At 50.8% G+C, this 19280-nt stretch overlaps 1 protein-coding gene across 1 annotated transcript in view; it reads left to right on the top strand.

The window, feature by feature from the left end:
• Positions 1-19280, top strand: part of LOC129829667 (transducin-like enhancer protein 4) — a 58200-nt gene that overhangs the window by 24207 nt on the left and 14713 nt on the right. Inside the window, exon 4 of the mRNA XM_055891517.1 lies at positions 1610-1857. Within this exon, the coding sequence (XP_055747492.1) occupies positions 1610-1857 (248 nt within the window). The remainder of the gene's footprint in view (positions 1-1609; positions 1858-19280) is intronic.

Raw genomic sequence — 19280 nt, 5'->3', positions numbered from 1 at the left:
AGTAACTATATATAGGACATCCTGTTGTGTTTATGATAGTAACTATATATAGGACATCCTGTTGTGTTTATGATAGTAACTATATATAGGACATCCTGTTGTGTTTATGATAGTAACTATATATAGGACATCCTGTTGTGTTTAGTAACTATATATAGGACATCCTGTTGTGTTTAGTAACTATATATAGGACATCCTGTTGTGTTTAGTAACTATATATAGGACATCCTGTTGTGTTTATGATAGTAACTATATATAGGACATCCTGTTGTGTTTAGTAACTATATATAGGACATCCTGTTGTGTTTATGATAGTAACTATATATAGGACATCCTGTTGTGTTTATGATAGTAACTATATATAGGACATCCTGTTGTGTTTAGTAACTATATATAGGACATCCTGTTGTGTTTATGATAGTAACTATATATAGGACATCCTGTTGTGTTTATGATAGTAACTATATATAAGACATCCTGTTGTGTTTATGATAGTAGCTATATATAGGACATCCTGTTGTGTTTAGTAGCTATATATAGGACATCCTGTTGTGTTTAGTAACTATATATAGGACATCCTGTTGTGTTTAGTAACTATATATAGGACATCCTGTTGTGTTTAGTAACTATATATAGGACATCCTGTTGTGTTTATGATAGTAACTATATATAGGACATCCTGTTGTGTTTAGTAACTATATATAGGACATCCTGTTGTGTTTAGTAACTATATATAGGACATCCTGTTGTGTTTATGATAGTAACTATATATAGGACATCCTGTTGTGTTTAGTAACTATATATAGGACATCCTGTTGTGTTTAGTAACTATATATAGGACATCCTGTTGTGTTTATGATAGTAACTATATATAGGACATCCTGTTGTGTTTATGATAGTAGCTATATATAAGACATCCTGTTGTGTTTAGTAACTATATATAGGACATCCTGTTGTGTTTATGATAGTAACTATATATAAGACATCCTGTTGTGTTTATGATAGTAGCTATATATAGGACATCCTGTTGTGTTTATGATAGTAACTATATATAAGACATCCTGTTGTGTTTAGTAACTATATATAGGATATACTTGTGTGTGTCTGAACGCACATAACAATAACCCTCTTTGTGTGTGTGTTTGTGAATACATGCCTGTGTGTATTTGTGTCTTTGTGTGTGTGTTTGTGAATACATGCCTGTGTGTATCTGTATCTTTGTGTGTGTGTTTGTGAATACATGCCTGTGTGTATCTGTATCTTTGTGTGTGTGTTTGTGAATACATGCCTGTGTGTATCTGTATCTTTGTGTGTGTGTTTGTGAATACATGCCTGTGTGTATCTGTATCTTTGTGTGTGTGTTTGTGAATACATGCCTGTGTGTATCTGTATCTTTGTGTGTGTGTTTGTGAATACATGCCTGTGTGTATCTGTATCTTTGTGTGTGTTTGTGAATACATGCCTGTGTGTATCTGTATCTTTGTGTGTGTGTTTGTGAATACATGCCTGTGTGTATCTGTATCTTTGTGTGTGTTTGTGAATACATGCCTGTGTGTATCTGTATCTCTGTGTGTGTGTTTGTGAATACATGCCTGTGTGCGTCTATTAGAACAGAGACAACTATATCCGTTCATGCCGGCTGCTGCATGACGGGCGGACTCTTATCATAGGGGGTGAGGCCTCCACACTTTCAATTTGGGACCTAGCCTCACCCACCCCGCGTATCAAGGCAGAGCTAACGTCTTCCGCCCCGGCCTGCTACGCCCTCGCCATCTCCCCCGACGCCAAGGTCTGCTTCTCCTGCTGCAGCGACGGGAACATTGCCGTCTGGGACCTCCACAACCAGACACTGGTCAGGTAAGGTCTGGTGTTGACCGACCTAAACAACCAGACACTGGTCAGGTAAGGTTTGGTGTTGATGGACCTAAACAACCAGACACTGGTCAGGTAGGGACTGGTGTTGATGGACCTAAACAACCAGACACTGGTCAGCTAGGGACTGGTGTTGACCGACCTAAACAGCCAGACACTGGTCAGCTAGGGACTGGTGTTGACCGACCTAAACAACCAGACACTGGTCAGCTAGGGACTGGTGTTGACCGACCTAAACAACCAGACACTGGTCAGCTAGGGACTGTTGTTGATGGACCTAAACAACCAGACACTGGTCAGCTAGGGACTGGTGTTGACCGACCTAAACAACCAGACACTGGTCAGGTAGGGACTGGTGTTGATGGACCTAAACAACCAGACACTTGTCAGCTAGGGACTGGTGTTGACGGACCTAAACAACCAGACACTGGTCAGCTAGGGACTGGTGTTGACCGACCTAAACAACCAGACACTGGTCAGCTAGGGACTTGTGTTGACCGACCTAAACAACCAGACACTGGTCAGCTAGGGACTGGTGTTGACCGACCTAAACAACCAGACACTGGTCAGCTAGGGACTGGTGTTGACGGACCTAAACAACCAGACACTGGTCAGCTAGGGACTGGTGTTGATGGACCTAAACAACCAGACACTGGTCAGGTAAGGTTTGGTGTTGACGGACCTAAACAACCAGACACTGGTCAGCTAGGGACTGGTGTTGACAGACCTAAACAACCAGACACTGGTCAGCTAGGGACTGGTGTTGACCGACCTAAACAACCAGACACTGGTCAGCTAGGGACTGGTGTTGACAGACCTAAACAACCAGACACTGGTCAGCTAGGGACTGGTGTTGACCGACCTAAACAACCAGACACTGGTCAGCTAGGGACTGGTGTTGACCGACCTAAACAACCAGACACTGGTCAGCTAGGGACAGGTGTTGACCGACCTAAACAACCAGACACTGGTCAGCTAGGGACTGGTGTTGACGGATCTAAACAACCAGACACTGGTCAGCTAGGGACTGGTGTTGACCGACCTAAACAACCAGACACTGGTCAGCTAGGGACTGGTGTTGATGGACCTAAACAACCAGAAATTGGTCAGTTAGGGACTGGTGTTGACCGACCTAAACAACCAGACACTGGTCAGCTAGGGACTGGTGTTGACCGACCTAAACAACCAGACACTGGTCAGCTAGGGACTGGTGTTGACGGACCTAAACAACCAGACACTGGTCAGCTAGGGACTGGTGTTGACCGACCTAAACAACCAGACAATGGTCAGCTAGGGACTGGTGTTGACCGACCTAAACAACCAGGCACTGGTCAGGTAGGGACTGGTGTTGACCGACCTAAACAACCAGACACTGGTCAGCTAGGGACTGGTGTTGACCGACCTAAACAACCAGACACTGGTCAGGTAGGGACTGGTGTTGATGGTCCTAAACAACCAGACACTGGTCAGCTAGGGACTGGTGTTGACCGACCTAAACAACCAGACACTGGTCAGCTAGGGACTGGTGTTGACCGACCTAAACAACCAGACACTGGTCAGCTAGGGACTGGTGTTGACGGACCTAAACAACCAGACACTGGTCAGCTTGGGACTGGTGTTGACCGACCTAAACAACCAGACACTGGTCAGCTACGGACTGGTGTTGACGGACATAAAAAACAGACACTGGTCAGCTAGGGACTGGTGTTGACCGACCTAAACAACCAGACACTGGTCAGGTAGGGACTGGTGTTGATGGACCTAAACAACCAGACACTGGTCAGCTAGGGACTGGTGATGATGGACCTAAACAACCAGACACTGGTCAGCTAGGGACTGGTGTTGACGGACCTAAACAACCAGACACTGGTCAGCTAGGGACTGGTGTTGACCGACCTAAACAACCAGACACTGGTCAGCTAGGGACTGGTGTTGGCCGACCTAAACAACCAGACACTGGTCAGCTAGGGACTGGTGTTGACCGACCTAAACAACCAGACACTGGTCAGCTAGGGACTGGTGTTGACGGACCTAAACAACCAGACACTGGTCAGCTAGGGACTGGTGTTGATGGACCTAAACAACCAGACACTGGTCAGGTAAGGTTTGGTGTTGACCGACCTAAACAAACAGACACTGGTCATTTAGGGACTGGTGTTGACAGACCTAAACAACCAGACACTGGTCAGCTAGGGACTGGTGTTGACCGACCTAAACAACCAGACACTGGTCAGCTAGGGACTGGTGTTGACAGACCTAAACAACCAGACACTGGTCAGCTAGGGACTGGTGTTGACCGACCTAAACAACCAGACACTGGTCAGCTAGGGACTGGTGTTGACCGACCTAAACAACCAGACACTGGTCAGCTAGGGACAGGTGTTGACCGACCTAAACAACCAGACACTGGTCAGCTAGGGACTGGTGTTGACCGACCTAAACAACCAGACACTGGTCAGCTAGGGACTGGTGTTGACCGACCTAAACAACCAGACACTGGTCAGCTAGGGACTGGTGTTGACGGACCTAAACAACCAGACACTGGTCAGCTTGGGACTGGTGATGACCGACCTAAACAACCAGACACTGGTCAGCTAGGGACTGGTGTTGACGGACATAAAAACCAGACACTGGTCAGCTAGGGACTGGTGTTGACCGACCTAAACAACCAGACACTGGTCAGGTAAGGTTTGGTGTTGATGGACCTAAACAACCAGACACTGGTCAGGTAGGGACTGGTGTTGATGGACCTAAACAACCAGACACTGGTCAGCTAGGGACTGGTGTTGACCGACCTAAACAGCCAGACACTGGTCAGCTAGGGACTGGTGTTGACCGACCTAAACAACCAGACACTGGTCAGCTAGGGACTGGTGTTGACCGACCTAAACAACCAGACACTGGTCAGCTAGGGACTGTTGTTGATGGACCTAAACAACCAGACACTGGTCAGCTAGGGACTGGTGTTGACCGACCTAAACAACCAGACACTTGTCAGGTAGGGACTGGTGTTGATGGACCTAAACAACCAGACACTTGTCAGCTAGGGACTGGTGTTGACGGACCTAAACAACCAGACACTGGTCAGCTAGGGACTGGTGTTGACCGACCTAAACAACCAGACACTGGTCAGCTAGGGACTTGTGTTGACCGACCTAAACAACCAGACACTGGTCAGCTAGGGACTGGTGTTGACCGACCTAAACAACCAGACACTGGTCAGCTAGGGACTGGTGTTGACGGACCTAAACAACCAGACACTGGTCAGCTAGGGACTGGTGTTGATGGACCTAAACAACCAGACACTGGTCAGGTAAGGTTTGGTGTTGACGGACCTAAACAACCAGACACTGGTCAGCTAGGGACTGGTGTTGACAGACCTAAACAACCAGACACTGGTCAGCTAGGGACTGGTGTTGACCGACCTAAACAACCAGACACTGGTCAGCTAGGGACTGGTGTTGACAGACCTAAACAACCAGACACTGGTCAGCTAGGGACTGGTGTTGACCGACCTAAACAACCAGACACTGGTCAGCTAGGGACTGGTGTTGACCGACCTAAACAACCAGACACTGGTCAGCTAGGGACAGGTGTTGACCGACCTAAACAACCAGACACTGGTCAGCTAGGGACTGGTGTTGACGGATCTAAACAACCAGACACTGGTCAGCTAGGGACTGGTGTTGACCGACCTAAACAACCAGACACTGGTCAGCTAGGGACTGGTGTTGATGGACCTAAACAACCAGAAATTGGTCAGTTAGGGACTGGTGTTGACCGACCTAAACAACCAGACACTGGTCAGCTAGGGACTGGTGTTGACCGACCTAAACAACCAGACACTGGTCAGCTAGGGACTGGTGTTGACGGACCTAAACAACCAGACACTGGTCAGCTAGGGACTGGTGTTGACCGACCTAAACAACCAGACAATGGTCAGCTAGGGACTGGTGTTGACCGACCTAAACAACCAGACACTGGTCAGGTAGGGACTGGTGTTGACCGACCTAAACAACCAGACACTGGTCAGCTAGGGACTGGTGTTGACCGACCTAAACAACCAGACACTGGTCAGCTAGGGACTGGTGTTGATGGACCTCCACAACCAGACACCGGTCAGCTAGGGACTGGTGTTGATGGACCTAAACAACCAGACACTGGTCAGCTAGGGACTGGTGTTGATGGACCTAAACAACCAGACACTGGTCAGCTAGGGACTGGTGTTGATGGACCTAAACAACCAGACACTGGTCAGCTAGGGACTGGTGTTGACCGACCTAAACAACCAGACACTGGTCAGCTAGGGACTGGTGTTGACCGACCTAAACAACCAGACACTGGTCAGCTAGGGACTGGTGTTGACCGATCTAAACAACCAGACACTTGTCAGCTAGGGACTGGTGTTGACCGACCTAAACAACCAGACACTGGTCAGCTAGGGACTGGTGTTGACCGACCTAAACAACCAGACACTGGTCAGCTAGGGACTGGTGTTGACCGACCTAAACAACCAGACACTGGTCAGCTAGGGACTGGTGTTGACCGACCTAAACAACCAGACACTGGTCAGCTAGGGACTGGTGTTGACCGACCTAAACAACCAGACACTGGTCAGCTAGGGACTGGTGTTGACCGACCTAAACAACCAGACACTGGTCAGCTAGGGACTGGTGTTGACCGACCTAAACAACCAGACACTGGTCAGCTAGGGACTGGTGTTGACCGACCTAAACAACCAGACAATGGTCAGCTAGGGACTGGTGTTGACCGACCTAAACAACCAGACACTGGTCAGGAAGGGACTGGTGTTGACCGACCTAAACAACCAGACACTGGTCAGCTAGGGACTGGTGTTGACCGACCTAAACAACCAGACACTGGTCAGCTAGGGACTGGTGTTGATGGACCTCCACAACCAGACACTGGTCAGCTAGGGACTGGTGTTGATGGACCTAAACAACCAGACACTGGTCAGCTAGGGACTGGTGTTAATGGACCTAAACAACCAGACACTGGTCAGCTAGGGACTGGTGTTGACCGACCTAAACAACCAGACACTGGTCAGCTAGGGACTGGTGTTGACCGACCTAAACAACCAGACACTGGTCAGCTAGGGACTGGTGTTGACCGACCTAAACAACCAGACACTTGTCAGCTAGGGACTGGTGTTGACCGACCTAAACAACCAGACACTGGTCAGCTAGGGACTGGTGTTGACCGACCTAAACAACCAGACACTGGTCAGCTAGGGACTGGTGTTGACCGACCTAAACAACCAGACACTGGTCAGCTAGGGACTGGTGTTGACCGACCTAAACAACCAGACACTGGTCAGCTAGGGACTGGTGTTGACCGACCTAAACAACCAGACACTGGTCAGGTAAGGTTTGGTGTTGACGGACCTAAACAACCAGACACTGGTCAGCTAGGGACTGGTGTTGACACACCTAAACAACCAGACACTGGTCAGCTAGGGACTGGTGTTGACAGACCTAAACAACCAGACACTGGTCAGCTAGGGACTGGTGTTGACCGACCTAAACAACCAGACACTGGTCAGCTAGGGACTGGTGTTGACCGACCTAAACAACCAGACACTGGTCAGCTAGGGACAGGTGTTGACCGACCTAAACAACCAGACACTGGTCAGCTAGGGACTGGTGTTGACGGATCTAAACAACCAGACACTGGTCAGCTAGGGACTGGTGTTGACCGACCTAAACAACCAGACACTGGTCAGCTAGGGACTGGTGTTGACGGACATAAACAACCAGACACTGGTCAGCTAGGGACTGGTGTTGACCGACCTAAACAACCAGACACTGGTCAGCTATGGACTGGTGTTGACCGACCTAAACGACCAGACACTGGTCAGCTAGGGACTGGTGTTGACGGACCTAAACAACCAGACACTGGTCAGCTAGGGACTGGTGTTGACGGACCTAAACAACCAGACACTGGTCAGCTAGGGACTGGTGTTGTCCGACCTAAACAACCAGACACTGGTCAGCTAGGGACTGGTGTTGGCCGACCTAAACAACCAGACACTGGTCAGCTAGGGACTGGTGTTGACCGACCTAAACAACCAGACACTGGTCAGCTAGGGACTGGTGTTGATGGACCTAAACAACCAGACACTGGTCAGCTAGGGACTGGTGTTGACCGACCTAAACAACCAGACACTGGTCAGGTAGGGACTGGTGTTGATGGACCTAAACAACCAGACACTGGTCAGCTAGGGACTGGTGATGATGGACCTAAACAACCAGACACTGGTCAGCTAGGGACTGGTGTTGACCGACCTAAACAACCAGACACTGGTCAGCTAGGGACTGGTGTTGATGGACCTAAACAACCAGACACTGGTCAGGTAGGGACTGGTGTTGATGGTCCTAAACAACCAGACACTGGTCAGCTAGGGACTGGTGTTGACCGACCTAAACAACCAGACACTGGTCAGCTAGGGACTGGTGTTGACCGACCTAAACAACCAGACACTGGTCAGCTAGGGACTGGTGTTGACGGACCTAAACAACCAGACACTGGTCAGCTTGGGACTGGTGTTGACCGACCTAAACAACCAGACACTGGTCAGCTAGGGACTGGTGTTGACGGACATAAAAACCAGACACTGGTCAGCTAGGGACTGGTGTTGACCGACCTAAACAACCAGACACTGGTCAGGTAAGGTTTGGTGTTGATGGACCTAAACAACCAGACACTGGTCAGGTAGGGACTGGTGTTGATGGACCTAAACAACCAGACACTGGTCAGCTAGGGACTGGTGTTGACCGACCTAAACAGCCAGACACTGGTCAGCTAGGGACTGGTGTTGACCGACCTAAACAACCAGACACTGGTCAGCTAGGGACTGGTGTTGACCGACCTAAACAACCAGACACTGGTCAGCTAGGGACTGTTGTTGATGGACCTAAACAACCAGACACTGGTCAGCTAGGGACTGGTGTTGACCGACCTAAACAACCAGACACTGGTCAGGTAGGGACTGGTGTTGATGGACCTAAACAACCAGACACTGGTCAGCTAGGGACTGGTGATGATGGACCTAAACAACCAGACACTGGTCAGCTAGGGACTGGTGTTGACGGACCTAAACAACCAGACACTGGTCAGCTAGGGACTGGTGTTGACCGACCTAAACAACCAGACACTGGTCAGCTAGGGACTGGTGTTGGCCGACCTAAACAACCAGACACTGGTCAGCTAGGGACTGGTGTTGACCGACCTAAACAACCAGACACTGGTCAGCTAGGGACTGGTGTTGACGGACCTAAACAACCAGACACTGGTCAGCTAGGGACTGGTGTTGATGGACCTAAACAACCAGACACTGGTCAGGTAAGGTTTGGTGTTGACGGACCTAAACAACCAGACACTGGTCAGCTAGGGACTGGTGTTGACAGACCTAAACAACCAGACACTGGTCAGCTAGGGACTGGTGTTGACCGACCTAAACAACCAGACACTGGTCAGCTAGGGACTGGTGTTGACAGACCTAAACAACCAGACACTGGTCAGCTAGGGACTGGTGTTGACCGACCTAAACAACCAGACACTGGTCAGCTAGGGACTGGTGTTGACCGACCTAAACAACCAGACACTGGTCAGCTAGGGACAGGTGTTGACCGACCTAAACAACCAGACACTGGTCAGCTAGGGACTGGTGTTGACGGATCTAAACAACCAGACACTGGTCAGCTAGGGACTGGTGTTTACCGACCTAAACAACCAGACACTGGTCAGCTAGGGACTGGTGTTGATGGACCTAAACAACCAGAAATTGGTCAGTTAGGGACTGGTGTTGACCGACCTAAACAACCAGACACTGGTCAGCTAGGGACTGGTGTTGACCGACCTAAACAACCAGACACTGGTCAGCTAGGGACTGGTGTTGACGGACCTAAACAACCAGACACTGGTCAGCTAGGGACTGGTGTTGACCGACCTAAACAACCAGACAATGGTCAGCTAGGGACTGGTGTTGACCGACCTAAACAACCAGACACTGGTCAGATAGGGACTGGTGTTGACCGACCTAAACAACCAGACACTGGTCAGCTAGGGACTGGTGTTGACCGACCTAAACAACCAGACACTGGTCGGCTAGGGACTGGTGTTGATGGACCTCCACAACCAGACACTGGTCAGCTAGGGACTGGTGTTGATGGACCTAAACAACCAGACACTGGTCAGCTAGGGACTGGTGTTGATGGACCTAAACAACCAGACACTGGTCAGCTAGGGACTGGTGTTGATGGACCTAAACAACCAGACACTGGTCAGCTAGGGACTGGTGTTGACCGACCTAAACAACCAGACACTGGTCAGCTAGGGACTGGTGTTGACCGACCTAAACAACCAGACACTGGTCAGCTAGGGACTGGTGTTGACCGATCTAAACAACCAGACACTGGTCAGCTAGGGACTGGTGTTGACCGACCTAAACAACCAGACACTGGTCAGCTAGGGACTGGTGTTGACCGACCTAAACAACCAGACACTGGTCAGCTAGGGACTGGTGTTGACCGACCTAAACAACCAGACACTGGTCAGCTAGGGACTGGTGTTGACCGACCTAAACAACCAGACACTGGTCAGCTAGGGACTGGTGTTGACCGACCTAAACAACCAGACACTGGTCAGCTAGGGACTGGTGTTGACCGACCTAAACAACCAGACACTGGTCAGCTAGGGACTGGTGTTGACCGACCTAAACAACCAGACACTGGTCAGCTAGGGACTGGTGTTGACCGACCTAAACAACCAGACAATGGTCAGCTAGGGACTGGTGTTGACCGACCTAAACAACCAGACACTGGTCAGGTAGGGACTGGTGTTGACCGACCTAAACAACCAGACACTGGTCAGCTAGGGACTGGTGTTGACCGACCTAAACAACCAGACACTGGTCAGCTAGGGACTGGTGTTGATGGACCTCCACAACCAGACACTGGTCAGCTAGGGACTGGTGTTGACCGACCTAAACAACCAGACACTGGTCAGCTAGGGACTGGTGTTGACCGACCTAAACAACCAGACACTGGTCAGCTAGGGACTGGTGTTGACCGACCTAAACAACCAGACACTTGTCAGCTAGGGACTGGTGTTGACCGACCTAAACAACCAGACACTGGTCAGCTAGGGACTGGTGTTGACCGACCTAAACAACCAGACACTGGTCAGCTAGGGACTGGTGTTGACCGACCTAAACAACCAGACACTGGTCAGCTAGGGACTGGTGTTGACCGACCTAAACAACCAGACACTGGTCAGCTAGGGACTGGTGTTGACCGACCTAAACAACCAGACACTGGTCAGCTAGGGACTGGTGTTGACCGACCTAAACAACCAGACACTGGTCAGCTAGGGACTGGTGTTGACCGACCTAAACAACCAGACACTGGTCAGCTAGGGACTGGTGTTGACCGACCTAAACAACCAGACACTGGTCAGCTAGGGGCTGGTGTTGACCGACCTAAACAACCAGACACTGGTCAGCTAGGGACTGGTGTTGACCGACCTAAACAACCAGACACTGGTCAGCTAGGGACTGGTGTTGACCGACCTAAACAACCAGACACTGGTCAGCTAGGGACTGGTGTTGACGGACCTAAACAACCAGACACTGGTCAGCTAGGGACTGGTGTTGACGGACCTAAACAACCAGACACTGGTCAGCTAGGGACTGGTGTTGACGGACCTAAACAACCAGACACTGGTCAGCTAGGGACTGGTGTTGACGGACCTAAACAACCAGACACTGGTCAGGTAGGGACTGGTGTTGACGGACCTAAACAACCAGACACTGTTCAGGTAGGGACTGGTGTTGATGGACCTAAACAACCAGACACTGGTCAGCTAGGGACTGGTGTTGACGGACCTAAACAACCAGACACTGGTCAGCTAGGGACTGGTGTTGACGGACCTAAACAACCAGACACTGTTCAGGTAGGGACTGGTGTTGATGGACCTAAACAACCAGACACTGGTCAGGTAGGGACTGGTGTTGATGGACCTAAACAACCAGACACTGGTCAGCTAGGGACTGGTGTTGACCGACCTAAACAACCAGACACTGGTCAGCTAGGGACTGGTGTTGACCGACCTAAACAACCAGACACTGGTCAGCTAGGGACTGGTGTTGACGGACCTAAACAACCAGACACTGGTCAGCTAGGGACTGGTGTTGACCGACCTAAACAACCAGACACTGGTCAGCTAGGGACTGGTGTTGACCGACCTAGACAACCAGACACTGATCAGCTAGGGACTGGTGTTGACCGACCTAAACAACCAGACACTGGTCAGCTAGGGACTGGTGTTGACCGACCTAAACAACCAGACACTGGTCAGCTGGGACTGGTGTTGACCGACCTAAACAACCAGACACTGATCAGCTAGGGACTGGTGTTGACGGACCTAAACAACCAGACACTGGTCAGCTAGGGACTGGTGTTGACGGACCTAAACAACCAGACACTGGTCAACTAGGGACTGGTGTTGACTGACCTAAACAACCAGACACTGGTCAGCTAGGGACTGGTGTTGATGGACCTCCACAACCAGACACTGGTCAGCTAGGGACTGGTGTTGACCGACCTAAACAACCAGACACTGGTCAGTTTGGGACTGGTGTTGATTGACCTAAACAACAAGACACTGGTCAGCTAGGGACTGGTGTTGATGGACTTTACAACCAGACACTGGTCAGCTAGGGACTGGTGTTGACCAACCTAAACAACCAGACACTGGTCAGCTAGGGACTGGTGTTGATGGACTTTACAACCAGACACTGGTCAGCTAGGGACTGGTGTTGACCAACCTAAACAACCAGACACTGGTCAGCTAGGGACTGGTGTTGACCGACCTAAACAGCCAGACACTGGTCAGCTAGGGACTGGTGTTGACCGACCTAAACAACCAGACACTGGTCAGCTAGGGACTGGTGTTGACCGACCTAAACAACCAGAAACTGGTCAGCTAGGGACTGGTGTTGACCGACCTAAACACCAGACACTGGTCAGCTAGGGACTGGTGTTGACTGACCTAAACAACCAGACACTGGTCAACTAGGGACTGGTGTTGACCGACCTAAACAACAAGACACTGGTCAGCTAGGGACTGGTGTTGACCGACCTAAACAACCAGACACTGGTCAGCTAGGGACTGGTGTTGACCGACCTAAACAACCAGACACTGGTCAGCTAGGGACTGGTGTTGACCGACCTAAACAACCAGACACTGGTCAGCTAGGGACTGGTGTTGATGGACCTAAACAACCAGACACTGGTCAGCTAGGGACTGGTGTTGACCGACCTAAACAACCAGACACTGGTCAGGTAAGGTTTGGTGTTGACGGACCTAAACAACCAGACACTGGTCAGCTAGGGACTGGTGTTGACAGACCTAAACAACCAGACACTGGTCAGCTAGGGACTGGTGTTGACCGACCTAAACAACCAGACACTGGTCAGCTAGGGACTGGTGTTGACAGACCTAAACAACCAGACACTGGTCAGCTAGGGACTGGTGTTGACCGACCTAAACAACCAGACAATGGTCAGCTAGGGACTGGTGTTGACCGACCTAAACAACCAGACACTGGTCAGCTAGGGACAGGTGTTGACCGACCTAAACAACCAGACACTGGTCAGCTAGGGACTGGTGTTGACGGATCTAAACAACCAGACACTGGTCAGCTAGGGACTGGTGTTGACCGACCTAAACAACCAGACACTGGTCAGCTAGGGACTGGTGTTGACGGACATAAACAACCAGACACTGGTCAGCTAGGGACTGGTGTTGACCGACCTAAACGACCAGACACTGGTCAGCTAGGGACTGGTGTTGACCGACCTAAACGACCAGACACTGGTCAGCTAGGGACTGGTGTTGACCGACCTAAACGACCAGACACTGGTCAGCTAGGGACTGGTGTTGACGGACCTAAACAACCAGACACTGGTCAGCTAGGGACTGGTGTTGACGGACCTAAACAACCAGACACTGGTCAGCTAGGGACTGGTGTTGACCGACCTAAACAACCAGACACTGGTCAGCTAGGGACTGGTGTTGGCCGACCTAAACAACCAGACACTGGTCAGCTAGGGACTGGTGTTGACCGACCTAAACAACCAGACACTGGTCAGCTAGGGACTGGTGTTGATGGACCTAAACAACCAGACACTGGTCAGCTAGGGACTGGTGTTGATGGACCTAAACAACCAGACACTGGTCAGGTAAGGTTTGGTGTTGACGGACCTAAACAACCAGACACTGGTCAACTAGGGACTGGTGTTGACCGACCTAAACAACAAGACACTGGTCAGCTAGGGACTGGTGTTGACCGACCTAAACAACCAGACACTGGTCAGCTAGGGACTGGTGTTGACCGACCTAAACAACCAGACACTGGTCAGCTAGGGACTGGTGTTGACCGACCTAAACAACCAGACACTGGTCAGCTAGGGACTGGTGTTGATGGACCTAAACAACCAGACACTGGTCAGCTAGGGACTGGTGTTGACCGACCTAAACAACCAGACACTGGTCAGGTAAGGTTTGGTGTTGACGGACCTAAACAACCAGACACTGGTCAGCTAGGGACTGGTGTTGACAGACCTAAACAACCAGACACTGGTCAGCTAGGGACTGGTGTTGACCGACCTAAACAACCAGACACTGGTCAGCTAGGGACTGGTGTTGACAGACCTAAACAACCAGACACTGGTCAGCTAGGGACTGGTGTTGACCGACCTAAACAACCAGACACTGGTCAGCTAGGGACTGGTGTTGACCGACCTAAACAACCAGACACTGGTCAGCTAGGGACAGGTGTTGACCGACCTAAACAACCAGACACTGGTCAGCTAGGGACTGGTGTTGACGGATCTAAACAACCAGACACTGGTCAGCTAGGGACTGGTGTTGACCGACCTAAACAACCAGACACTGGTCAGCTAGGGACTGGTGTTGATGGACCTAAACAACCAGAAATTGGTCAGTTAGGGACTGGTGTTGACCGACCTAAACAACCAGACACTGGTCAGCTAGGGACTGGTGTTGACCGACCTAAACAACCAGACACTGGTCAGCTAGGGACTGGTGTTGACGGACCTAAACAACCAGACACTGGTCAGCTAGGGACTGGTGTTGACCGACATAAACAACCAGACAATGGTCAGCTAGGGACTGGTTTTGACCGACCTAAACAACCAGACACTGGTCAGGTAGGGACTGGTGTTGACCGACCTAAACAACCAGACACTGGTCAGCTAGGGACTGGTGTTGACCGACCTAAACAACCAGACACTGGTCAGCTAGGGACTGGTGTTGATGGACCTCCACAACCAGACACTGGTCAGCTAGGGACTGGTGTTGACCGACCTAAACAACCAGACACTGGTCAGTTTGGGACTGGTGTTGATTGACCTAAACAACAAGACACTGGTCAGCTAGGGACTGGTGTTGACCGACCTAAACAACCAGACACTGGTCAGCTAGGGACTGGTGTTGACCGACCTAAACAACCAGACACTGGTCAGCTAGGGACTGGTGTTGACGGACATAAACAACCAGACACTGGTCAGCTAGGGACTGGTGTTGACCGACCTAAACAACCAGACACTGGTCAGCTAGGGACTGGTGTTGACCGACCTAAACGACCAGACACTGGTCAGCTAGGGACTGGTGTTGACCGACCTAAACGACCAGACACTGGTCAGCTAGGGACTGGTGTTGACGGACCTAAACAACCAGACACTGGTCAGCTAGGGACTGGTGTTGACGGACCTAAACAACCAGACACTGGTCAGCTAGGGACTGGTGTTGACCGACCTAAACAACCAGACACTGGTCAGCTAGGGACTGGTGTTGGCCGACCTAAACAACCAGACACTGGTCAGCTAGGGACTGGTGTTGACCGACCTAAACAACCAGACACTGGTCAGCTAGGGACTGGTGTTGATGGACCTAAACAACCAGACACTGGTCAGCTAGGGACTGGTGTTGATGGACCTAAACAACCAGACACTGGTCAGGTAAGGTTTGGTGTTGACGGACCTAAACAACCAGACACTGGTCAACTAGGGACTGGTGTTGACCGACCTAAACAACAAGACACTGGTCAGCTAGGGACTGGTGTTGACCGACCTAAACAACCAGACACTGGTCAGCTAGGGACTGGTGTTGACCGACCTAAACAACCAGACACTGGTCAGCTAGGGACTGGTGTTGACCGACCTAAACAACCAGACACTGGTCAGCTAGGGACTGGTGTTGATGGACCTAAACAACCAGACACTGGTCAGCTAGGGACTGGTGTTGACCGACCTAAACAACCAGACACTGGTCAGGTAAGGTTTGGTGTTGACGGACCTAAACAACCAGACACTGGTCAGCTAGGGACTGGTGTTGACAGACCTAAACAACCAGACACTGGTCAGCTAGGGACTGGTGTTGACCGACCTAAACAACCAGACACTGGTCAGCTAGGGACTGGTGTTGACAGACCTAAACAACCAGACACTGGTCAGCTAGGGACTGGTGTTGACCGACCTAAACAACCAGACACTGGTCAGCTAGGGACTGGTGTTGACCGACCTAAACAACCAGACACTGGTCAGCTAGGGACAGGTGTTGACCGACCTAAACAACCAGACACTGGTCAGCTAGGGACTGGTGTTGACGGATCTAAACAACCAGACACTGGTCAGCTAGGGACTGGTGTTGACCGACCTAAACAACCAGACACTGGTCAGCTAGGGACTGGTGTTGATGGACCTAAACAACCAGAAATTGGTCAGTTAGGGACTGGTGTTGACCGACCTAAACAACCAGACACTGGTCAGCTAGGGACTGGTGTTGACCGACCTAAACAACCAGACACTGGTCAGCTAGGGACTGGTGTTGACGGACCTAAACAACCAGACACTGGTCAGCTAGGGACTGGTGTTGACCGACATAAACAACCAGACAATGGTCAGCTAGGGACTGGTTTTGACCGACCTAAACAACCAGACACTGGTCAGGTAGGGACTGGTGTTGACCGACCTAAACAACCAGACACTGGTCAGCTAGGGACTGGTGTTGACCGACCTAAACAACCAGACACTGGTCAGCTAGGGACTGGTGTTGATGGACCTCCACAACCAGACACTGGTCAGCTAGGGACTGGTGTTGACCGACCTAAACAACCAGACACTGGTCAGTTTGGGACTGGTGTTGATTGACCTAAACAACAAGACACTGGTCAGCTAGGGACTGGTGTTGACCGACCTAAACAACCAGACACTGGTCAGCTAGGGACTGGTGTTGACCGACCTAAACAACCAGACACTGGTCAGCTAGGGACTGGTGTTGATGGACCTAAACAACCAGACACTGGTCAGCTAGGGACTGGTGTTGACCAACCTAAACAACCAGACACTGGTCAGCTAGGGACTGGTGTTGACCGACCTAAACAGCCAGACACTGGTCAGCTAGGGACTGGTGTTGACCGACCTAAACAACCAGACACTGGTCAGCTAGGGACTGGTGTTGATGGACTTTACAACCAGACACTGGTCAGCTAGGGACTGGTGTTGACCAACCTAAACAACCAGACACTGGTCAGCTAGGGACTGGTGTTGACCGACCTAAACAGCCAGACACTGGTCAGCTAGGGACTGGTGTTGACCGACCTAAACAACCAGACACTGGTCAGCTAGGGACTGGTGTTGACCGACCTAAACAACCAGAAACTGGTCAGCTAGGGACTGGTTTTGACCGACCTAAACACCAGACACTGGTCAGCTAGGGACTGGTGTTGACTGACCTAAACAACCAGACACTGGTCAACTAGGGACTGGTGTTGACCGACCTAAACAACAAGACACTGGTCAGCTAGGGACTGGTGTTGACCGACCTAAACAACCAGACACTGGTCAGCTAGGGACTGGTGTTGACCGACCTAAACAACCAGACACTGGTCAGCTAGGGACTGGTGTTGACCGACCTAAACAACCAGACACTGGTCAGCTAGGGACTGGTGTTGATGGACCTAAACAACCAGACACTGGTCAGCTAGGGACTGGTGTTGACCGACCTAAACAACCAGACACTGGTCAGGTAAGGTTTGGTGTTGACGGACCTAAACAACCAGACACTGGTCAGCTAGGGACTGGTGTTGACCGACCTAAACAACCAGACACTGGTCAGCTAGGGACTGGTGTTGACCGACCTAAACAACCAGACACTGGTCAGCTAGGGACTGGTGTTGACCGACCTAAACAACCAGACACTGGTCAGCTAGGGACTGGTGTTGATGGACCTAAACAACCAGACACTGGTCAGCTAGGGACTGGTGTTGACCGACCTAAACAACCAGACACTGGTCAGGTAAGGTTTGGTGTTGACGGACCTAAACAACCAGACACTGGTCAGCTAGGGACTGGTGTTGACAGACCTAAACAACCAGACACTGGTCAGCTAGGGACTGGTGTTGACCGACCTAAACAACCAGACACTGGTCAGCTAGGGACTGGTGTTGACGGACATAAACAACCAGACACTGGTCAGCTAGGGACTGGTGTTGACCGACCTAAACAACCAGACACTGGTCAGCTAGGGACTGGTGTTGACCGACCTAAACGACCAGACACTGGTCAGCTAGGGACTGGTGTTGACCGACCTAAACGACCAGACACTGGTCAGCTAGGGACTGGTGTTGACGGACCTAAACAACCAGACACTGGTCAGCTAGGGACTGGTGTTGACGGACCTAAACAACCAGACACTGGTCAGCTAGGGACTGGTGTTGACCGACCTAAACAACCAGACACTGGTCAGCTAGGGACTGGTGTTGGCCGACCTAAACAACCAGACACTGGTCAGCTAGGGACTGGTGTTGACCGACCTAAACAACCAGACACTGGTCAGCTAGGGACTGGTGTTGATGGACCTAAACAACCAGACACTGGTCAGCTAGGGACTGGTGTTGATGGACCTAAACAACCAGACACTGGTCAGGTAAGGTTTGGTGTTGACGGACCTAAACAACCAGACACTGGTCAGCTAGGGACTGGTGTTGACAGACCTAAACAACCAGACACTGGTCAGCTAGGGACTGGTGTTGACCGACCTAAACAACCAGACACTGGTCAGCTAGGGACTGGTGTTGACAGACCTAAACAACCAGACACTGGTCAGCTAGGGACTGGTGTTGACCGACCTAAACAACCAGACACTGGTCAGCTAGGGACTGGTGTTGACCGACCTAAACAACCAGACACTGGTCAGCTAGGGACAGGTGTTGACCGACCTAAACAACCAGACACTGGTCAGCTAGGGACTGGTGTTGACGGATCTAAACAACCAGACACTGGTCAGCTAGGGACTGGTGTTGA

The sequence above is a fragment of the Salvelinus fontinalis genome, chromosome 31 (genome assembly GCF_029448725.1).
Source record: "Salvelinus fontinalis isolate EN_2023a chromosome 31, ASM2944872v1, whole genome shotgun sequence".
NCBI lineage: Eukaryota > Metazoa > Chordata > Actinopteri > Salmoniformes > Salmonidae > Salvelinus > Salvelinus fontinalis.
This window is presented reverse-complemented; position numbering and strand designations above follow the sequence as displayed.